This window comes from Ambystoma mexicanum, chromosome 12 (genome assembly GCF_040938575.1).
Source record: "Ambystoma mexicanum isolate Mex_15411 chromosome 12, UKY_AmexF1_1, whole genome shotgun sequence".
Classification (NCBI taxonomy): Eukaryota; Metazoa; Chordata; class Amphibia; order Caudata; family Ambystomatidae; genus Ambystoma; species Ambystoma mexicanum.
This window is the reverse complement of record NC_090936.1, coordinates 92,471,037-92,495,641: the sequence shown is the minus strand read 5'-3', so window position 1 is coordinate 92,495,641 and position 24,605 is coordinate 92,471,037. Positions and strand designations below refer to the sequence as shown.

Genomic DNA, 24,605 nt, shown 5'->3' with positions numbered 1-24,605 from the left:
CAAGTGGGTGGAATGTCTCCCGGCCCCAAACTGCAAGGCAGAAACAGCAGCTGCCCTGATGATTAACCACATCTTTTCTCGTTTTGGTCTACCTCAAAGGATTGAGTCAGACAGAGGTAGCCATTTCACCAGCGAGGTAATGACAAAGATGTGGGAGATACTGGGGGTCAAAAGGAAGCTACATATTGCTTACCGGCCAGCTTCTTCTGGGGGCAGTAGAACGCTACAACCGGACCATTGTGAGCATATTAAAAAAGTTTGTGGCAGATTCTGGCCCAAGTTGGGATATCCGATTACCTCTGATCCTAATGGCCATCAGATCTACCCCTTCATCTACAACCAAAATGTCACCATTTGAGCTGATGACTGGACGCAAGATGGTGCTTCCCCAGCATTTGCCCTACAGGACCCAAGAGCAGACATTGATAAATGCCTCCACATCTCATGAGTATGTGGAGAATTTAAGGAAACACCTTCAACATGCCTTTGCCTATGCTCAGCGGAATCCAGAAAGATCAGCTGATAGCATGAAGACCCATTACGATTTGAAGACCACCCGGAAAGAATACAATGTGGGAGACCGGGTCTATCTATACAATTTCCAAAGAAACCAGGCCAAACAGCGAAAATGTTTGCCTACATGGAAGGGACTGTTTTAAAATTGTAGATAAGATCTTCCCAGTTGCCCACAAGATCCGCATCCCCAAAGGTAGTTCGGCAGAAGGGGAAGACAAGTGGGTCCATATAAATCAGTTAAAGTGTTGCCATCCCAGGTGCACACTGCAGCACAATTGGAGGAGTCCTCTTCAATACCAGAGGGGGCCGCTCCAGAGTAATTCAGTTCCAACCCTAAAATATCCCACATATAGTCTCTAAAATATTATGATTCTTGAATGCAAATTGTCTCCTGATTAAAAAAAAATGTATATGTTCATGTTTTTGATTTATAAAATGTATATGCCGCCCCACTATATCAATAGTGGGGGAGAAATGTCTATGAATAGGTACTGCCGCTTTGCTTTGTCATCCTTGGAGAAAGAAAACCTGGAGACTGACCACGGAAGACGACCTGGGGACCAGGAGCAAAGATCCGAGGGGCCCGGGGTACCGCCCTAAACTCCCATCAGGACCGGCGAGGAGAACTGATCGATCCACCCTGATGGAGGAAAAGATGCTGAACTTTGTCATCTGCGGAATCGGAAGAAGATGATGCGGACATCCCAGCGTGTGGATCAAAACATCCTTTGCACCCGACTCCCCCTCGACTCGAAATCAAAGCGCATTCGGGCGGGGGGGCTTGTTGGGTGTCCTGACCCACGTTTGGACTATTATGCTGCAACATTTGGTGCTGTGGGCTTAGGAAATCCAAGAGGGCGGAAAAGCCCACATTTGCGCCAGAATCCAGGAGAACCGTGCAGTTTTGTGCACACCAAAATGGTCCCCTGACCTGCCACCCACCAGTGCAAAGAAAGATGGTTCTGTTCAAAACCCGTTTTTATTAATGTCAAAAATTGCTAAGATCATGGGCCCGGAACCACCAAACAAAAATCCAACTATGGTTAAGTGTTTTACTTTACTCTACTACAGATCCACATCAATGCCATGTCAAGCAAGGATCATATACTATCAAGTAAAATCCTTTCTTTTTGAAATGTATTAATTCAAGACAGCTGTCAAAAATAGGTGCAGTACCGGCATTGGACAGTGACCGGCGCTGGCGCTCTATAAATCCTGACAGGAGAGCTGTCTTGCAGAACTGTGCAGTGAACAGAAGGGGGTCTTATGTAATTAAAAGTTCAAAAGACATGCCTTTCCTGAGAACTCTTAACACCGCAGAGACCCACACCAGGAGGCAGGATATCACATGGCCCTGTTGATTGAGAGGGAGGGGACTTCCCTGCAGCCTGCTGGACCCAACACAATAGACCCTTTCAATTGTATGGAATATGCTGATTTTGGGTGTGGACTGTAAACAGAGCTCTGCCTGAAAGGAGAGACATGTGATCCCTGACTCCCCCAGTTCCTAGGGGCGGGCCAGACAGGACTGTGGATTCATATTGCAGCAAATATATGTTTAAGTTAAATGCTTCTAAAATCTTGTATTAAGCTCACAGAAATGTACAATTTGGGGATCATGAAAATGAAAAATGCCCTCACGATTTGAGCCCAAATTCCACTTTGTACGGTGTTCTGGGACCGAACCCCGCTATTTATTAATATTGCAGACACTGTGTTTAGGATAGAGACATAGTAATTTCCAGTAATATGCTCAGGGAAGGGGTGCAGGTCTGTGTAAATTTTGAGGAAAAACCAATATGGCGAAAGTCACTAAAAAGCACAAAATGTTGCCATTTGTGCACCCAGGCTCTGAGGGGGATCAGAGTTGGGCGAGAGTGTATCTTAAATTAATCTGTGAAATCTGTATGTAATTTCAACGACGTGTGTATCTGGGAAACCTGTTAGTTATGAAAAATTCATTTTCTAAGTAAAAGCAAAGGGGCGTTTCTTCAATAGACTGTAAGACTCTGACTCACTCTGACACACTATCCCTTCTCAAATCAGGTCACAGAGAATCCTTGACCTATCAAATCATGAGAGGGTTGGGCATGCAGAATGAGCCGACCCACCCACTTTCAAAACACATAAAAAGAGACTGCTTGGACAGGCAAGACATTCATTTCCATTTTCTTGCGGAGCATTTTGCCGGACCACACAACATCTAGAAGAAACATCCAGAACTTAGACTCCAGATAGACTACAGAACTTAAAGCAAAGGCCTAACCCACAAGCTGAGAACTCTTCTCAGCAGCCCTTCAGAATCCAGCAATCCAACCAAACTATTCTACAGCCGGGGGAGCTGTTGAATTCTTTGCCAAGAACTTTTGCCAGAACCGGTAGCGGACCCAGAAAGCATTGCTGTATCCAGAATCCACTTGATCCAGACCAGCAGAACCACAGACCAGATCGCTGTGAAGTGCCGACAGCAGAACCACAGACCAGAACCAGAGAACCAGTACCAGAAACCGCCTGGAGCCCAGTCCAAACCTGCTGACCGGACCCTGACGGCCTATTTCAAATTCATAGTGTGAGTACTCAGCCAGAACTGTGCAAAACCAATCTCTTAGTTTAAGATAATCTAATTCAAACTATTTTAACCTATTAGAACTGCATCATAAGGAATCCTGTGTCCATCCTGTTGATTTAAACCTTCCAAGCGCATCTGTCATTTTGAATCATTATTTCATTTCTGAAAAACCACCTTCATAAAATCGTCCGTATCTTTGCTAGGAACGTGGTTTAACTTTCTTCTTAAAGCTAAGATTCTAAGCTTTCCAACAAGCCTAAAACCGACTTGCTATTCCTTATAGTTCCTCCGTAATCGCGATCGAGGCACTCGGAAAAAAGTGCAGCAAATTGACAGTTTGCTTCATTTCAACCACGTGCAAAAATATCTGTCTTTTGCTTCCATTACTGAATCCCGTTTTCAACCTGATAACCATCCCTAAATCATTGGTGGGGCTGACCTGAACTGATTTAAAGTATCTCTCACTCACCCTGAACCTCTAGAGGGAATTAAAAGCATTTTCAGCATATTTTTCACTTCATTGCCACCACATTTAAAAGGATCTTGCCTGCTTGAAAATCATACCTGTTTTCCTCTAAGCTCGCTGGGGAGAACTGGAAATTTGTATTGCATTTGTATTCCTGAGAATTGTGTGCTCTCCTTCCATCTCCTTATCTTGCATAGGGGGGAGGGAATTGTCAAAGAAAAAGTGATCATATTATCTTTTGTTGAAATAATATCAAGTTTATTCTGTGCTGCATTTTTCCCTCATTGCTTTTCCTTGAAACCATATGCTACCTTATCCTTCCTATACTAACTCCTCATTGATTGTAAAGAAGTGTGCTAGTGTCAAATTATCTATTGTCGATCAACATTATATTCATATGCCTAAGTGTGATATCAAATATTAATTTATTATAAAAGTGTGATATATATATATATATATTGTTTAATTTTTCCAATAAATCTTTTAAATTGCAAAGCACACCTACTTCTTGGCTCAGTGAGGTCAGGGTGATTCAAAGAGAGGGGCGTTATATAAGGGTTTATCATCCAGAGTATAACTTGTCATATAAATATATAAATAAGGGCTTCCCTTGGGCGTCCCAGACGAGGCACTGACTTAGTGGGATTGCTTGATTGGAGTCAATTGACAACATTTGGACACCCTATCCCTTTGCCTGGATTTCAGCCTCTTCACACATGAGACGGTTGCATGAAATGAGCAAAACATAAACGTGGTCATAGAAGGACTGGACAAAGCTAATTTTAAGCATCCCCACGCGAGGAACAAAACTCAGAGGCCTTGAGTTTCAAGGCCTTTGGACACAACGTTTCCGAAATATCTGCACCGCGCCAGGGTGAGGTGACCGGAGGGGAGAGCCCACAGAGGTCTGCTGCAGCATGCCAGCTCTCGCCTCCTGTCCACCTCTGCTTCGGGGTATGTCAGCCAACCACACACACCCATTCTCAATGCAGTTTACTTCCGATTATAAAGCACATCAAGTGATAAGCGACTCAGAACAGTGACCTACAGGAGCCCTGATTTTCAACACTTGATGAGTGTTATCATGTCTGTCTACAGAACCCATACAGAGTGTGGGTAATTTTTGCTAGTATAAATATAAATATAAACACAAATGTTATCTCAACGACCAGTTATATTTAAACAAGTATCTTATTCTTGTATTTAGCCTTGGCTAACATCATAAAATTCACGAGACTTTGCAGCCTTGGCAGCAAATATTTAATTGTATTTAATCTTTATTATTATCCAACAGATGTCTGATTGTTTAATGAAGATGAATGAATGCTTTGCAATTCAACCTGTATACAGTGTGGTTCTCATCTAATTTATGTATTACATTCATGTTGGCTCGATGAGGCTTTTGGAATTGAGAAGGTCTTTTTCACTTGAGGTTATCCTAGTTTGAGGCTAGTTGTCACTCCAGATTTCCCATTCTCAACTCAGCAAGCCAATCATTCCTTAACTCGGGGGTCTGCAGCATTGGCCTTTCTAGATGTTTTGGACTACAATTCCCATCCGCACTAGCGAGCTAAGTCTATGGTAGGAATTATAGGAGTCGTAGTCCACAATATCTTGAGAACCGCAAGTTGTAGAAAACTGCCTGAAAAGCAGCTTTCCAAAGGTCATTTGTACAAACCTCATTTAACACATAGCATGCCATACACTAAGGGCCTCATTACGAGTCTGGCGGCAACCGAGGTGGTAAAACCGCCTGGTTACCGCCGGACTCGTATTACCATTCCGCCTCTGTGATTCCCGGAATTACCGGGGCATTACAACCCCGGTGACCCAGGAATTCCGGAGGCAGAATGGTGTAAATCCCCATTTCCATTGAGTCCCATAGGACTCAATGGGAATGGGGATCATGGAAACACCGGCACCATCTTGTGATGGTGCCAGTGTTTCCTCGTCCGCCTGCAGGCGGGCGGTGTTAAACCCGCCAGGTCAGACCTGGCGGGATTCACGCCTCCGCCTGCAGGAGTCGTGATCACCCGGTATGGAAACAACAGTGGCGACGGGTTTACCGCCACTGTTGTTTCCATACCGGGTGAATTGTAATGAGGCCCTAAATGTTTAGGGATGTAAACCGTACAAAAAGAAGTATGTTTTCATGAATTGTAAGAGTTTAATGGGGCAATTCTCAAGCCAACATGATGACATTCATCGGCTACATTTTTATCAAATTCAAACAGCTAATTTCGAAACGAACTTGAGCAAATGTGTACTTGTTTGGCACTAACCCGCTCTAGTACTATTAGCCTATCATACAATAAAAACCTCCACACTGAGTAATGGCCAACGCCTTTATGCTTGCAGCTCCTTTGGCGGACCCCAGACCATTTATTTAATTTGCGGTACTTGGCAATTACATTAAATAACCCACAATTTATTAATAAAGTTCAATATCAAATTCTTACATTTTACAAAGAGCAATATATTTTGAAATAATTTCATATGTGGCTTTTAATGTGTTTGGCCACATTCTGAAAGAAGATGAAGCTCACATTTGGTTTGTCAGTTCTCTCCTTTAAATATATGCAGTGATCAATAGCAGGACAAAAGTGCAGTCTCTGTTCCATCTACCTGTTCCTCGGCCCTGATAGAGTAAACAAAGCTGGATGCAGCTAGTTTGGAGACAGCACCGGAGAGGAAAACCATGAGGGAAAAACCCCTCTATTGATATTGATATTGATATTTTATGTCTATCGCGCTCATACACAAGTGTTTCAGAGCGCGACAAGGCAAGGGAGGGGAACAGGGGAGAACAAAACAGCAATCTTATCTAATGATGTGTACACTAATAAGCAGGAAAACACTTCCAGGAAAAAAAACAGAAAATCACTGACAAGGATTCCTTACACTTGACCCTATTCTAAACCAGTAAAGGTAGGAAACAAGGGACATATGTAACGGGAACATGGCAACTGTTTTATTGAGATGCACTGAAGCTTAGGGCTTCTTATATGGTGAGCAGTGACCTGTAAGTAAATGTGAGAGCTGGAAGTTGGAAAGCATCCATCTTGGATTGGGGAGCTTATGATTTTGAAAAGCAAAGCTCACCTCAATGGAATGAAATAAACAAAAGGAACATCCACCATTTTGGGGTGGGCCCTGTCTAACAATGTAAAAAGTGTCAAATAATCTCTACACCTGACCTTATTCTTACCCAGTAAAGGTAAGAAACATGGGACCTAAATTCAAGGACCTGTTGTACCCCTGTCCTTCACAAATAACAACATGGAGACCAATTGGGGATCTGCGGACCGTCACTTTATTTAGTCCACACATTAGCCTCTCCGCTTACGTACTGCCTCCCACGTTCCCCTCAGCTCCTCCCCTTTCCTCCCCTTGTGTTCACTCGTGCCCATGTGGGTCTATCTTAAAGGCACAGTGCCTCTTCACTTGTGACATCAACCCCACACAAATGTCCTTAGGTCGGCTTCAACAATCCTCCACTAGTTGCTGTGGTTTCTTGATGATTCTCTGAGGGCGTACTGTTGCGTCAGCTGTTTTTGCTCCCAGATCCTGTCACAGTCCTTGCAAGCTCTTTCTGTTTGCGGTCGAGGGTCTCCATATGTCATCTGATAGTTCTTCTCTTTCGATCTCTCTTTCCTGGTCAGACATGTCCCCATCACTGTTCTTTCTTAGGCATTTGAAATGTGACACGTTTTTCGTCAGTTCTTGGTCCGCACTTCTTGCTGTTATTATGGCCCCTTTAATTGCCACTATGTTGTTCGGGTGTGGTGCGTATCGGGAGTCTGTCTTTCTCTGTGGTTGTTCTTTCATGAGGGCCTTGTCTCTGAGGACGAACTCTTTTGATCGTGCTCCTCTCCTGCGATGTGCTTCTTCTTTGGCATGCTCTTTGTTTTCAGCATCTCTCAATTTTATCTCATTGTCGCACCAATCCGTTGGTATGTTGATGAGTCTGGTGTTTACTTGGTAGGCCATTGTGATCTCGGATGGTGCTTTGCTGTATGCCTCATGTAGCGTATTCCTGTAGTCTCTTAACATTCGGTACAGTGCTTGATGCGGGGATGTGTCCTCAATGTATGCACTCTGAATGGTTTTCTTTATTGAGGACATGATCTTTTCAGCCATCCCTTTGGCTTGGGGCCATTTTGGGTTTATTTTATGGTGATTAAAACCCATGTGCTTGGTGAATTTTGCGAAGGCATGCTCATTGAAAGGGGGCCCGTTATCTGACTTGCTGGTGTGTGGGATTCCCCATTTGCTCAGTACTTCATCAATGACCGCGGCAACCTGTGGGAATGCCGTAGTTGAGGTACTTTTAACTATGGGAAATCGAGAGAATTTGCCTATGAGGACGAGTAGGTGCTCTCCGGTGTCCATTGGTCCATACAAATCTATGGCCACTCAATCCCACTGCCTCGTTGGAATTTGGGTGTGTTGTAACGGCAGCAGGGCGGGGGGAGCTTTTGTAGTGCACTGACAGGGTAGGCAATCACATACCATGTCCTCCACCAGTGTGTCCATGTACGGGAACCACACATGTCGGCGTAATTGTTTTTTTGTGTTCTCCGCACCTCTGTGACCATCATGTGCTGTGTGTCTATGACAGTTGCTCTCAGTGACGGGGGTAGCAAGAGCCTACACCCTCTGAGTAGGATTGAGTGGTCCATTACTGCTAGTTCTCTGTGTACTGTTGCCAATTTGTCTACTTTTGCTCGATTGGCATACAGGTATGTTTGGAATTGTCTGCGGTAGTCTATTCATTTGTTTCTATTTGTCATTTGAACTGCCATGGCTATGGACAAATCCTTTGCTGAGTCCTGGGCCAGCGTCTCTAGCGTTAGTGCAGGTGGCAATGAATTGGCTGTGATATAGTTGATATTTTCAACATCACCCTTTCTTGTTGTTTGATACCCCTCCCCCGCCCCTCCTGGTGCCGAGAGATGTAATCCACAGGGTTGCAGTCCCCCCTGCTCTGTGGGTCATGGTGTAGTCGTAGTACTGCAATCGGATGCCCCGCCTTTCAATTCAGGGTGGCATTTTGGTTTCTGGCTTACCAAACAGAGATATCAAGGCTTGATGATCTGTTACCAGTGTGAACATCTTTCCGATGACAAAGTTGTGGAAATATTCACATGCCTGACAGCAGCATGGCTCTCTTTCTCAGATTGGGAATATGCTCTTTCCGTGGATGAGAGAGCTCTGCTAGCATATGCGACCATCTGCTTGGGTTGGGTGTGTCTTTTGCTTGTGCGAGAATGGCCCCCAACCCTACCAGGCTTGCATCCACTGTGATCTCGGTGTGCCAGGCGGGGTCAAAGTAGGCTAGGCATTTGGCTTCTGCTGGAGTGCTTTTGATGTTATTGAAAGCTTCTTGATGCTCCTCCGTCCATTGAAAAGCAGTGTCTTTCCGGAGGAGCCACCGTAGTGGCTCTGTTTGCAAGGCATAGTGCGGAAGGTATCTGGTGCTGTAGCCTGTCATGCCAAGAAACGAGCGTACCTACGCTACCTGCGTGGGCACCACCAGATTCAAGATGGTGCTGACCTTGTCGGGGCTCGGGTCAACCCTACATCAGATAAAATGTGTCAGAAGAATCTCAGTTCCTCTTATTGATCTTGCATTTGGCCAAGTTAAGTGTCAGTCCTGCCGCTTGTAGTGCAGCACATGTATCCATCAGGGCCTGGTTGTGTTCATTTGGAGAGGTGCCATAGACTAGAATGTCGTCACTGTAGTTCAGTGCTGACTTGATAGGGAGGATGACTTGCCGAATGGCTTCTTGAAATATCTCTGCGGCTGAAGAAATCCCAAACTTTAACCACTTATATCGAAAAATAGCCCTTTGTGTGTTGAGAAGGTTGTAATAAATGTGGAGTCGGGTGCAGTTTGAGTTGGTGATACACCCTGATTTAGGTCAAGTTTCAAGAATGTGGTGTCTTTGTTTAGCTGGACGATCATGTCCTCAATGCTGGCACCGGGGTGATGCTCCCGTTGGATGGCAGTGTTCGTGACTCTCATGTCGATGCATAGTCTGTTGTTCCCTCTTTCTTTCAGAACTATCACCAACGGGAAAATACATGGCATATGGCTGGTGGCATATTCAATTATGTCATTTTGCAGCAATTGCTTTAGCTCCTGTGGCACTGCCTCCTGAAGATGGAATCCCCCCCTCTGGGGGTTTTGGGGGACCAGTTTTACTGATTCGTCAATATGAAGTTTGATGATCACCCCTTTTAGTCTCCCCAGTCGCTTGAACAATTTTGGAAATTTTATCTGGAGGTATTCTTTAGACAGTGGGGTGGTGGACATCCTGCAGATTAAGTCCTTGGCCTCCCGTGGGCTCGTGATGGACTGCACAATGTCACTGTCTTGATAATAAATGTCAATAAGTCCCAGTTGTTTAGCCGTCTAGTAGCTGAGTAGACTGAGTAGAGTAGGCTGAGTCTAATGGTTTTTGTGCACCAGTGTGTGTAAAAATTGTCCAATGGAGTGTAGCTGTTGGGTTGCATCCTACTGGAAGATTCTCACCCTGGACTTGGAAAGGGGCGTGTTTGTTGGCCATAAGCATGAATTCCTGTTCCTCCATAATGTTAACGGTTGCTCCTGTGCTTATTAAGAAGCAGTGATTTTCGCCCCCTATGTTGATAAGTACTCTTGGTGCCTCCTGGTTATCATGTGTCATGACCAATCCTTGGAGCATCGCAGGAGCTGCTGAACCCCAGAGACCCACTAAGATGTAGCACTCTCAAGTAACTATTTACCAGTTGAGTTCGACACAACCCAGGGGGAAAGGGGAAGTGGATAAAATGATAAACTCAGACACTGGATCTCCAGACTCGTCCTGGTATCTGCATAAGGAAGAAATTAACAAATATGTGAATGCTTCCTGCAACCCAATTTCCTAAAAAATATTACTTTCAATGTATGATTTTTGTACCTGAACTCTCTTACTGCCTAGAGCATTACCATCATCTATTGACCTGGATTGCCAAACATTGAGGAACTGAAATTACTTTAGTCTCCAGCTATCTTAGAAAGTATTTAATTCCCAGTTAAATCTTTCTAATTCTCTAGAGCTTAAAAATAGATTGCTCCATGCTTTGAAGCCTCAGAAGTTCACCAACAAGAGAACTAGTTCTGCTCTTTCTCCTTATAGTCCATTAGGTGGAAGAGTCACACTATTTTCTTCATCAGATTTTAACTTGTTTTGCCTTTTGAGTCTCTCCTGTGAATTATATGCCCAGCAATCTCAATAGTTTAAAACTTGTCAGGTTTCAGTTCAGAAATGTGCCCAAAAAGGTTTTCTTCTTTCTTTAAACAAAGTTCATCAAGAACTGGCCTCTTGAACTGTTCATTATGTATTGAACAATAAAGCTTTCAACATTTTTTTGAAGACCGGCCTGCAGTAGCTACAGTCTCCGCGCATATTAAAATAACTACCTTCATCATGAAATGAATATTTCCCACACCCCAAGTGACTGTGCAACAAATAAACGTTTTATACACCGCGCAACAAACAAAACATGTTCCACTCACCTTAGATCCACAGACAGCAGGATTCCAGAAATGAAGGTGGACACTCACTTCAAATGAAGCGCAGTCACATTAAGGGGAAGCCAACTTGGATGCCTTGAACTCACGGCTGAACATGACACGGATGATTCCTCCTTCGATCTTCATAAGCAAAGTGTTGCACTCATGGTTGAGATCACAACGCAAGGAACCTCCTCCGAACTTCACTCGCAGCTGATCAAGACTCCAGTCTTGAAATGCGAAGCCATGAATTCCCAACTGAACGCGACGAGAGAATTCCTCTTCCGGTTCTCATACGCAACAAGCGCTGAAGCCGCCTAAACAATGTAACAAGGAAAACACGTTACCACACTGACAAACCGGAAAGAAACTTCTCTGAACAGCCAAAAATAATGCGCGCACACAGTCAAAACAACAAAACCTTAAAACTCCCAATGCCCGATTGTTGATCCAATTCCCAAAATACACTGAATGCTTTTAAAGGAGAACGTTCACAAACAGTTTCTACTCAGTTTAAAAGAAGACTTTTCTTTGTTTTTTCTTTCTTTCTTTTCTTCCCTTTTAACTTGAATCTTCTTCTTCACTTCAAGAAGGTTGTTTTCTTCATGGACAACTTGACTTCCTCCTGTGGAAATCCTTGCCTGCCCTGAAAATCCTGGCCTAAACCCAGGAACAAAATTTTACACAACCTGCTCTCAAGAATACTAAAATGAAAGGCAGTTTAGAATGTTCATCTTCCTTTGTCCTTCCATTCTCCAATCAAGGGGCCTGCTCCTTCCCTCCATCTTGGCTAGGGAACCCACCAACACTCTGGAAACAAGAGTCAAGGCTCAAACCAAACTCAAAAGAGATTTTAAAAGAAGGATTTGTACAAAAGAGTGAAGATGATTTTGTAATACAGGTGTAATCAGATTTAATGCACATGTGACCTGCCCAGGGACCTGACATCATGTATTAGGTTCACATATTCATCTTGGTATTCCTGGTTATATGGGTGGGTGATTGTAGTATGGGTCCATTGGATATGCCTCGTAGTTGTGATATGTATATGGAGGGTCGTCATATTGATCTCTGTATCGGTAGTTGGATTGCCCATCTCCTTGGCCGGGTTCCTCATCTGGTATCTCTTCCACTGCCCTCATGTACTTTTGTGGGCTTAGTGTGTATCCCAATGGTGTTCTGCCTCGGGTTTGTAGGGGTGGATACGCTCTATTTCCTTGTCTCCAAGTGGACATGGGGCTCACTTTTGGCATAGGAAATGCCTGCCTTCCTGAAAGACTGCCTGGAAATGGCCTTCTCTGCCGCAATTTGAACACTGTTGCATGAGTACTGGACATGCACCAGAATGCGGGAAGCTCATGCCACTCCTTTCACACAGTCTTTGAGTCATGCTTGGTTGTCGGTTCGATAGTTGATTTGTGAACTGCGTGAGGTCGCCTGATCTGTGTGCGTGTATTGCAGATACTGTTTCGTGTCTGTACGGTTTCTTGTTCGGGGTACCTTCCATGGATGTTGCCTGTGCATCAACTCTCTCGTAGATTCTTGCCATCTCTATGACTTCATCTATAGGGAGGGGCTTCTTCTCTGACAAAAAATGTACCTTGTGGGATCACCTGAATGGAGTAGGCAGCAGTGGATTGGTTTCGGGCCTCGTTGCCAGTTGTTGTACCCCTCTCCTTCACAAATAACAACACAGAGACCAATTGGGGATCTGCTGACCTTCACTTTATTTAGTCCGCACTCTAGCCTCTCCATTACGTACTGCCTCCCACATTCCCCTGAGCTCCTCCACTTTCTTCCCCTCATGTTCACTCATGCGCACCTGGGTCTATTTTAAAGGCATAGTGTCTCTTCACTTGTGGCAGGAGGCAATGCCAACAACGTTTGGTAAGGCACAACACATTGAGAGATACTGTGGTGTTACTCAGGGCTTCTTATATAGTGAGCAGTGACCTAGAAGTGAAAGTGGGGACAGAAAGATGGAAACCATCTATCTTGGTTTGGGAGTTCACAATGTTAAAAATCAGAGCCCACCATTTTGGAATGGAATAAACAAAAGGAACAGGCACCATTCTGGGGCTTTCTCCTATTTAACATGGCAAGAGATATAGCTGCGGAAGTAGGCACAGAAGATATGGTGATGGTTACAAACCTGAAAGAGTTTGCATCTTAAATTGCAGCTGCAGTCGTAGCGGTCATGTTTGCAGTTGTGATCATGGTCTTGGTAAAATCTCTTGTGGGTGCAGTGTCATAGGTGCAGGTAAGTAGGGATCAGTGGGAGGGTCATTACAGGGGTGCTGGCCTGGTCTCCAACAAGCATACAGAGACCAGGAAGTGCAGTTCCATTGTGGGGTCTGACAGCAGGGACATGCTATTAGATTATGAAATTGATTTCATCTGTGAATTCGTAGAGGAGAGGTCTTGCCCCTGTGGCTTTCCAGATTTATTGGACCACGACTCCTATGATCCCCCATCATTTACCATGCTGGCTAGGGTCGATTGGAATTGCAGTGCAAAGCATATGGATGATTGTGCTTGCTCAAGACACCTATGGTGGCGTATCACATTGTAGATGAAAAGCAATAGAATATTCTATTGCCAAGCTAACTTGGAACTCAAAAGGGTATCAATGATAGTCGCAGACTCAAAGAAAGAAATATATTAAGATGTGCATGGAATTAATTGAAGCGGCCTGTTTATGTGAAAAAGATGAGATATTGACCACTTTTGTTGAGATTCATTTTTAGAAGTCAATTAACGCTGAAGTTCATTTTCTCTTGTTTTTTTAGGAATGTCTTCCCAGTATGCCTAGCTGCCAGGAGTTTACATCGGCAAGCATATACCATTCTAGTGAGTTCACACATTGGAGAAGAATTACTGTTCTTTTACCGCAAAAAACATGGTAAGACCGCTCATGGTGGTGCTGACATAATGAACTTTTATACCGAATCAGCAAAGGTTATGAAAAGATAGTTCTGACCACGTTACAGAATTAATGTTTTTGTATGAGCAGTGATGTGTGAAGGGTGATGGGAGGCTCAATTGAAGTAAATAAATACTGTACCAGTTTGTAAAACCTCTGCTACACTGTGTAAGACATCCGACATCCCTGATCAGTAATCTTGCCATTGCACGGAAAGGTCTCTTTAACTATTTTGGATACTCTTGGTGCCTATTTTCCATCGTGGTGCCCGGGTGAGTCGTGCCATCTTAGGCACTTTGTTTTTTGGCTAAAATAGTTTAATCTGGTAGCACTGCAGCGCATGTTGGCCTCTGCACCCTCCCCTGGCCCCACTTCCTTGTTTGCTACCCGTGCTCGCCAATCCACCACGTTCCCATTGGCCTGCAGGCCCCCACTTGACTGGCGTGGCTACTGTGCTTGTGAAGATCCCACCACCATTTCCAGCGAGGTGCACAGGCGAGTCGTGCCATTTTAGGCACCTAGGCTGCAGCGCGTGTTGGCCTCCTCACCCTCCCCTGGCCCCGCTTTCTTGTTTGCTGCCCGTGCCCTCCCTCCTGCCACCCACTGCACTCCCATTGGCACACATGCCCTCATAGGCATTGTCCCCAGGCAGCCCCTTTAGGCAAAGGACCCTGAGGCTAAGGGTGTCATGATTCGCCGTTTACGCCCCTTTTGGACTTTCTGGTGCATGGTGCATCGCAACGTAGGAGCTGTTATCCTCCCAACATGGTCGGCGCCTCAAACACGTTGCAGTCTAGCGTTTACGCAAGAGCCCTGGCTTCCTAGAAAACGGGCACGCCTCTGTGGCGCTTCTCAACGCTCCCTTCCGAGTTCGCGGCTAGAAGTTACCTTCCTCCTTCTTGTGCCAATTCCTCGATATTTTTCCACTCCCTCTTCCTTCCTGGAATACTAGGTGCGGGCCTTCCGCCTGAGGCCGTTCATTAATTTCCTTCCTGGACCCCTAGCCTGTTCTTCCGCACTCGCAGCCACATCCCTGCACTCTGCGAGTAGTTCAATTCCCTTCCTGGTTCCACGCTTCATCCCGGATATTGACTGCCCATTTCTTACATTCCTGGAATCCTGAACTCCTGTCTTCTTCCCGAGGCTGCTTGCAGTCCCCACACTGGACACGGAGGATCACCGTCCTTACCTGTATAAGTCCCGGATGTCCCGGAACTCCGAAAGACCTCCAAAGAAGAAGACGACACAGGGCAAACAGGTGAGATCAGGGGCTGAGTGTGACAGTTTGAGACGCCAAAGACTCGATACTGAGTTCAACATGGAGGCTGCTGTCCAGGACCTCCTGAGAGGAATGCAAGAATTGACAACAGAGGTTCAAAACCTCAAGGGCGAAAATGCAGCGCTAAAACAACTTGTGCCTTCCAGAGGCTCAGCGTTTCAGGAAAGTGCCCTGGTAGTGGGCATAGTGGACAAATATGACGGTTCCTCCAAAACACTGCAATCCTTCCTTGATTCCTGTTTGGTGCATTTCACATTTAAACCCTACTATTTTTCCACGCCCCGGGCCAAGGTGGGATTTATAATCTCACATGTCTCTGGTAATGCTTTAGCCTGGGCAACTCCCTTGGTGAATGCAGGAGACCCACTCCTGGACAATTATGACGGATTTGTAGAAGCCTTCAAAACCATGTTTGACCACCCTGAACAAGTTTATAGTGCTCAGGAAAAGCTCCTGGAGTTCCAACAAGGGAACCAAGACATGCTATTTTATGTAACCCGTTTCAAGCAGTTGGCTAAAGAGGCCGATTGCTCCCAGGAAGCAAGTCTTACCCTGTTTTTGAGAGGGTTAATTGACGAAATCAAGGACGAACTAGCTAGAGTAGCCCGTCCAAGTTCTTTCCAGTCTTTGATAGATTTGTCTCTCCAAATCGACTTCCGAATCCAGGAAAGAAAGGCAGAGAAGAGAAAAACAAAAACTGTATCTGTGGATTATCCTAGTCCAAAGGAAATGACCACACTGCACTCTCCTGATCCAGAACCTATGCAATTGGGCTCCTTATAGGGTCTGATATCTTCACAAGAAAGGATGTGTAGGATCAATACTGGACTCTGTATGTATTGTGCTTCTGATAAACATCTCGTAAAGAATTGTCCTATAGCTCCGCCTAGGCGTTCGGGAAACGCCAGTTCCCGATCTTGAGCAGAGCCCAGTTTCGGGAGAAAGATACTTGCTCCGCTTCTGCTCCTTCCTTGAATTGTCCCTGATTGAATACTTTGGTGGTTCTGCAAACATCCTTGTCTACCGCCAATAAGGAGACACATTCCATCCTGGCCCTAGGGGACTGCGGTGCCATGGGAATGTTCTTGGACCACGAATGGGCCTTGAAGCACAACATTCCTCGAGAATCCAAAGAAACAATCCAAGCTGTCGAAGGGCTAGACGTGAAACCACTGTCTTCGGGACCCATAACCCAGAAAACCACGGAGTTGTTGCTCTCAATAAACAACCATCAGGAGATGCTTCGTTTTGATATCATCAAGGCAGCACACTACCCCATGGTTCTGGGTATGCCCTGGATTCAAAAACACAACCCTTACATCAATTGGGCAGCCGGATCTTTATTTCTAAGCTCCGAATTCTGCTTGTCTCATTGTTTATCCCAAAACGTGGTGCAGACCATATCTATGGAACCCCTCGAACAACCATCCATTTTTGTCTCCAACATTACCCAAGCACCTGAGATCTACCAACAATACTCGGATGTGTTTTCAACAGCCATTGTCCAATCACTACCACCCCATCGACCAGAAGATTGTGCAATGCAATCGATACTGAAGACTCTGCAGTGATACATTTTGGAAGAATGTTTATTCTTTCCGAACCTGAGAAAAAGACATTACGGGAATACCTGGACACCAATCTCGCCAATGGAACCATTCGACCTTCTAAATCTCCAGCCGGTGCCTCTTTGTTCTTCGTGCCCAACAAGGACACTAAGGAACTTGGGCCCTGCCTGGACTATCGGGGCCTTAACCAATGCATCCTTAAGGATCGTTACCCTCTGCCGCTCATTTCAGACATATTGGAAGCTGTTCGGGGTGCTGTAATCTTTACGAAACTCGACATACCGGGCACCTACCATCTCATCCGAATAAAGGAAGGCGACGAGTGGAAGACCGCCTTCTGGACGCCCTTTGGACATTTTGAATATCTGGTAATGCCATTTGGTCTTGCCAACTTCCCTGCGGTGTTTCAGCGCTTCATGGACAGAGTCTTTTCAGATATGTTGTTTCTCTTTGTCATAGTTTACTTGGATGACATATTTATCTATTCCAATGATTCCCAGTTACATCAGGAACAAGTGACATTGGTTTTACAACGTCTACGGTAGAACAAGCTCCTGGTTAAACCAGAAAAATGCATATTTCATGTCCAAACCGTTCATTACCTAGGGTTCGTTCTGAGTTCCAAGGGAATAGAAATGGACCCCGCCAAGGTTGACTCCATTCTTTCATGGCCAGCCCCTACAACAGTAAAGCAGATTTATTCCTTCCTGGGACTTGCCAATTTTTACCGGAAATTCATTCCATCTTTCTCTGACATTGTACAGCCAATAGTTGCATTGTTGAAGAAAGACATTCCATTCAATTGGTCTGATGCTCAAGAGACAGCCTTTCAAGAGCTAAAACGAAGATTTACTCAGGGTCTGATCTCGGCTCAACCGGATATCAATAAACCCTTCCTGGTACAAACTGATGCCTCAGATCATGCAATTGGGGCTGTGCTAAAACAAGAAACCGAGGATAAGGCGGAACATCCCATCGCTTACCTATCCCGAACACTAACTCCCAGCGAGACCCACTATTCAGTCCTGGAGAAAGAATTGCTCGCCATTCGGCAGGCCTTTACTGAGTGGCGTCATTAACTCCTGGGTGCCAAATCCCCTGTACAAGTGCAAACCGATCACAGAAACCTGCAGATCCTGCAATCCCTAGAGTACAGGAACAGTCGCCAAGCTCGTTGGGCCTTTTTTTTTTTTTTGCCCAGTATCAGTTTCATATACATCATGTCCCTGGAACTAACAACGTAATCGCTGATGCATTATCCAGGTGTCCTGATTACGAGCCAGTTGAGGCCCGCGCCTTTCCAAAGATGTTTCCTGACACGGTTTTGTTGGCCCAGGCCAACTCCTTATTGGAAAATATCTGTGCCCAAACACCACTTTCTGATCTCTGGAAGGATTACATCAAGGCAAACCAATGGACCTTAGTTGCTAAAGAAGGCTACCTCTTCAAAGACAAGAGACTGGTGGTACCCACGCAAAAACTGAGAACCAAGATTATAAACCTCTATCATGATAGCTTCCATTCTGGGCATCGAGGCGTTCCTGCCACTCTTCACCTCATTGAGAGACCATTTTGGTGGCCTAACATGATCGACGGAGTAAGGGCATATGTCCAAGTCTGCGCTGTCTGCACTCAGAATAAGTGTGATAATAGAAAACCTGCAGGTCTTCTCCACCAACCTACATTGCCAGAGCTTCCTTGGGAAATAATCGCCATCGACTTCATCGTGGAATTGCCCCCTTCCATGGGATTTACTACCATCATGGTTACCATCGATCTATTCACCCACATGGCTCACTTTACCCCCTTGTACAAGTTGCCTTCAGCACAAGAAATGGCAGGAATATTTTTAAATCACATCTTTAGGCTGCATGTTCTCCCTTCCAATATCATTTCAGACCGTGGTCCTCAGTACATTTCCCAATTCTGGAAACACCTGTGTCACATGTTAGGTATTCAACGTGCCTTTTCTTCTGGATACCACCCCAAGACCAATGGGATAACAGAGCAAGTAAATCAGACCCTAGAACAGTATTTGCGGTGCTTTTCAGCCAAGGTCCAGGATGATTGGTCGGTCTTGATTCCAGGTGTTGAATTCGCCTATAACAATTCTGACCACTCTGCTATAATAATTTAATAATAATAATAATAATAATAATAATAATAATAATAATCACGACAAGCCCCTTCTTCTGCAGTCAAGGTTTCCAAACATCTGTCCTGCAATGCAAAAAAAGGAGGGGTACCTGTTTTAACGTCCCTAGTTCTACAGGTCATTCAATCAGAAGTAACAGGAGAAACAAACTAGTAGACAAATATAAGGATGACAGGATACATAAACAATTTTTAGCTTGGTTTCAATTCCCAAGACTTTTTATTTTATTCAAAAAATGCACTATATCTAAAACAAATATTAAACATTCCATACTACACTGTGGCCCATTCTTTTTCCGTTCATTCACATTCATACTATCATCGTCAGTCTCTCTTCAACAATTCATTCTTTGAAAAATGGTCTACATATAAAAGAACAGTCATATATCTGTTACGTTTTTATATGGTTACAATTCATTAGGAGAAATCCCCATCAGTTTGGGGTATCAAAAAAGCAGTCTGTGTTCTATTGTTCCCACAGATTCTCACGTCGACATGTGTTTCAGTTGCTCTCTGCGAGCATCATCAATAGTACTCTCTCTGTACAGCAACCTTCTTCAGGACAAAACAACCCATTTTTCAGACACATATATTGACTTGGACCACACCATCTATAAAAATACATAAAAACTGCATCAGTATTGTATGTTGCCATCAATCCTTTCAGAGTTATTCAATTGCATATTAATATGGTATGCTCCACAACATGTAGAGCACCATCCGACTCACCTCCTATCCAGTGGAATCAGGAGGGACAAGATGTAGTATTCCTAATTCAGCAAATCTTAGTCGGAATCCGGAGGATAATTGTCCTCTGATCTATTGGGTTTAAGGCATATATTTATTACCACTTATTATACCCATTACACTTGATTGCAAAAAAACTTTTTACACTTTGCGAAAAACACAGGTGCACATCAATGGGTTGGAGCCAGATTAAAAAAGGGGGCTATATCACTTACTCAAAATAGAAACAGGCACGGTTTCCAGTATTGGTTCGTTTTTGTTGGTTTTTTTCAATGTGGAAAAATCAGGAGGGCTTCTATTTTCCAAAACCTTCCTTCCTTGATCACCTTTCTTTCGGTTCACGTAATGATTGAGTTTTACTGGAACATCAATCTGAAAGAGTATACAAATGGCTACATTAGCTATGTATACTCAAAGTGGCTCGTACTACACAACAAGTGTTTTATTTTATCTTATATGGGGCATTCTCCCCCTTTGTTTAAAATCTGTGTCGATGCTACTGCTTATCCAATTGGGGAGTAAAAGCCCCCAGTTATTTGTTCGAACCAGATTGGACCACCCCTATTTGTATCTTACAGTATCCCAAACTATAAATCGAGTAGTGCTGTTATTCTTCATATAAAAGGAAGAATTTTCGGCTACTGCATGTATGGGCACTTACCTTTCATCTGACAGTCTGTGGTTTCCTTCTCTACATGCACCGCAGCGATTGCAGTGTAACAGACAGCGTCGCGGTAACGTTGTATCATTTATGCGACTCCTTGTATTGGTGGCAATAAAGAGAGGACTATTATGTGCTCGTGCGCATGTAGCTGTGTTGGAACTACTCAATTCTCGAACAATGCTGGATACGCTCGGCTTTACATTTTTGGTAACAGTCCAACATTTGGAAAACACAAACGTTGTGTGCATTTATTTATTAGCTAGAATACAGTATCAAATTGGGTATAATTCTCGTGTTGATCATAGACACAGAGAGAGGACTATTTTTGTGTCTACTAACAATTTTCTTTGCAGCCATAATCGTATTGAAGAGTTTCTCTGCTTCAAGAATACAACTTATTATAATACATATTAATTGAAAGCAAGGTGTATTATCCTTTGTTAGAGAGCAACAGCTTGTAAGCATATTTATTAAAAGTGCCCATTTATTCCAGCGGCCGCATAAAGAGTATTAAATCGGACCCCTTTCTATTTGTTTCATATCTAATACAGAACCTGGATTGTTTTACATATTGGCAACCATATGGTTCCATTCCACGGACAGATTAAGACCTCGTTTGACTGTATCAAGAATGTGTATCCAACGTTGTTCTTTCTGATGTAGGAGAGTGCCCATATCACCACCTCTCTTTGAAGGCTTTATTGCTTGTAATACAAACCATGTAAGGTCTGTATCTTTGTGCCCGCATTTCCCAAAGTGCTCCACGAGCGGCTTATCTGCCACTTTGTTCCTTATACACGACCTGTGTTCCGAAATCCGTTGTCGTGCTTCCCTGGTGGTTTTACCTACGTATAGTAGGTCACACGGACATCTAATTACGTAAATGACATTCCTGGTTTTGCAGTTGGTGTGTGTTCTGAGTTGCCATTTCACTTGTCTATATTCAAAATCAGTCCTTACTTCTGCCAGAGGGCAGACTACGCATCCTCCACATTTATGGTGGCCAATCACAGGGGGCAACCCCCATTGGTTTCGTATTGTCTGGTTGTTTTTTGGCTCCACATATGTGTGTACTAGTTTTTGGCCGAGATTTTGGTTTCTTTTAAAAGCGAACATAGGTCTCTTATGTAGGGTCCCATTTTGTTTAACTAGGTCCCAATTGTGATTCACTATCTTCTTGATCTGGTTACTTGCTGGATTGTAGGTGGTAACACAGACCAATCGCTCTTCTTTTTCTTTTGGATGAGGAGTTAAACACACATCTCGGCTGGTATTTTTTGCCCTCTTCAAATTATTTTTGACAGTCATGCGGGATAGCCCCTCTCCACCAATCTGTCTTGTAGCTGTTTTGAGTGTTCCATGAATTCTTGATTGGTGCTACAATTACTGCGTATCCTTAAGAATTGACCGTACGGCAAATTATACCGTAGACCTGCAGGGTGAAAACTAGTATAGTGCAACAAAGTGTTGCGGTCCGTTGGCTTTCTGTAGAGTGTTGTCTCCAGTTTGGCTCCTGCTTTTCTGATAATTAAATCTAGAAAACTCACCTCGACCAAACTTGATTCCATGATGAACTTAATGTGGGTATCCTGTCTATTTAGCCACTGATGGAACATTTCCAAAGATTCCGCATTGCCTGTCCATGTAATGAAAATATCGTCAATATACCTATGTCAACCCATCAGGTGTTGGCATAGTTCCGGGATGGCTTGAAGTGCGTTTAGATGTCCTAGTACAAATTTATCCCCGAAATCTGCCATATATAAGTTCGCCACATCAGGGGCAAATGTTGCCCCCATGCTTACACGTCTGCATTGCTTATATAGCTGTTGTTTATATAAGAAAAAATTCTCAGTCATCGCCAACCTGGCGCATTCTAGTATAAATGATGTTGGTGGTTGGTGCGGTGTGGCCCGAGTGTTCAAAGATTTACCCAAAACATCCAGACATTCAAGCTGGGGTATAGCTGTATACAATGATTCTACGTACATTGTTGCAAGGATCAATCCAGGAGGGCAGTTAATTTGTTGTGTGATTTTAATCATATCTGTTGAAACCTTGACGTAACTTGGCATCATCTCCACAAAAGGTTTTAGAAAAAATTCTACATACACCGACAATGGCTCAAGTAAAGAGTTATGGTGGAGACGATTGGCCTTCCGGGTGGGTTCGTTTTGTCTTCGTGAATTTTCGGCAGTATATAGAATGCTGTCGTTCTTGGATAGCTTTTATTCAAAAAACGTCTTTCTCCTTCACTAATCCATTCTTCTCTAATGGCATGCTCGGTTAGGCTTTTTATTTCCTCTTTCTGTCTTGTAGTAGGATCCTGACCTAAAATTTTGTAAGAGTTTGTGTCACCCAAAAGTCTAAGGCATTCTTTATCGTAGTTGGTGGTTTGCACAATTACTATCCCACCCCCCTTGTCTGTGGGCTTGATGGTAATGCCATTTGCTTCACACAATTTTTTCAGACTGTTTCTTTCGGCTCTGGTCAGATTGTCCGATTGGAAATTTTTCTTCTTTATGGCTGCCTTCACTTCTTTTATGACCTTATTTTCGAAGGCCAAAATCTCAGACGGGCATGCGTATGGGGGAGGGTTAAAAGTAGATTTGTTCTTGAGACCCGTTTTATTAGGTATATCCTCATTACCACCAGATGTTCCTTGTTCAGTCCTGTCTTGATTTGGTAAAAAGATTTCGAAATAGTGTTTAAGTCATATATTTCGAAAAAAACGATGGAGCTCTAATTCAATCGTGAAAGGATCTGCCTTTGTGGTGGGAACGAAGGATAAACCTTTCGACAGAATTTTCAATTTGTTGGAATTAAGAACCATAGCTGATAAATTGATAATAGGTATTTTATCTCCATTACCTACTGGTTCTGGTACCACTGTCGTGTTCTCATCCCAGGTCCCTGGTTGTACCGTCCCTGATTTTGTCTTGGGCGCCCTCTCTGGTTTCCTCTGTAAAAACCCCTCTGCTGGTGACCTCTTCCTCCTGTATTAGTGGTTCCCTGATTATTCAGTGACGGATCTGAGTCACTTGATGAGCCTGAAGTATTTGAAAAAGAGACAAACCTATTATTTCTTTTGTAATTGGCTGTTCCTACTTGAATAGTAAAAAAGCCTTCTTTTAAGTATGGATAAGTTTTTTCTTCCGAATAATTTGCCACATCTTTTTTAAATTTAAAGATTTTGCGATCAAGATTAATTTTCTTGAACTTTGCAATTTCCTCTTCTAAATCTTCCAATTGTTTTTTAGCATCCTTGATGGTTTTGCTTTCCAAGAATGCTTTCTCCAAAACAGCCAGTTCGTCTCCCTGCTTTTTAGTTTCTTCCTCCGCCGTTTCAATTATAAGAATAATCCAATCCTGAGAACGCTTGTTGCCAACCCCACTGAAGTTCTTCTGGAACTTGGGGTTGTCAACAAATATTCTCGGGATGTTCCTCACCTGAAGTCCCTCAGGGATAATCCCTGCTTGCAAATACTGTAGCATGAATTTACCATGGAGATCAGTTCTTGTTAATTTTTTCATTTTTTGTGTGATTTTTTCAATATCATCTATTCCTTCAGCTGCGGGCACTGCCGCAATGGAAATCCTACCTCATTCCACCCCGGTTCCATCGGTCGATTCCTGGATTGAACGACTGGTCACTGTACATAAGGATGATAAAGAACATTTAGAAAAGGCCAGAATGGATGTCGAAAAACATGCTGATGCTAAACGGAGACCCGGTCCCGTGTATGGAATTGGTGACAAGGTCTGGCTGTCTTCTAAACTCTTGCCTCGACATCTGCGACCTAATAAACTGGCCCTCAAATTCTATGGGCCTTTTTCTATCAAAGAGGTCATCAACCCAGTGGCATATCGACTTCAGTTACCAGACTCCTGAAAGAGGATTCATCCCGTTTTTCACAGTTCTTTGCTCAAACCTTATATTCAATCCACCAGATCAGCTCATTGACCTAACCCTGTGCTTGTCAACGATCAGATTGAATCAGAGGTTTCCAGGATATGTGACTCTAGATATAGAAGAGGTCGACTACAGTACTTAGTAGAATGGAAAGGATATCCCCCCCCGCGAACGAACATGGGAACCAGTCTCCAACATGAATGCCCCTCGTTTAGTGCGGAGATTCCATCTAACTCATCCAGGTAAACCCGGTGGATCGGGGT

The 24,605-nt window shown here is 43.9% G+C and overlaps 1 protein-coding gene across 2 annotated transcripts in view; it reads left to right on the top strand.

Moving 5' to 3' along the window:
• Nucleotides 1–24,605, top strand: part of RELN (reelin) — a 2,335,047-nt gene that overhangs the window by 1,631,090 nt on the left and 679,352 nt on the right. For both annotated transcript variants that reach the window (XM_069628072.1, XM_069628071.1), the window contains exon 22: nucleotides 13,884–13,996. In XM_069628072.1, coding sequence (XP_069484173.1) covers nucleotides 13,884–13,996 — 113 coding nt within the window. The remainder of the gene's footprint in view (nucleotides 1–13,883; nucleotides 13,997–24,605) is intronic.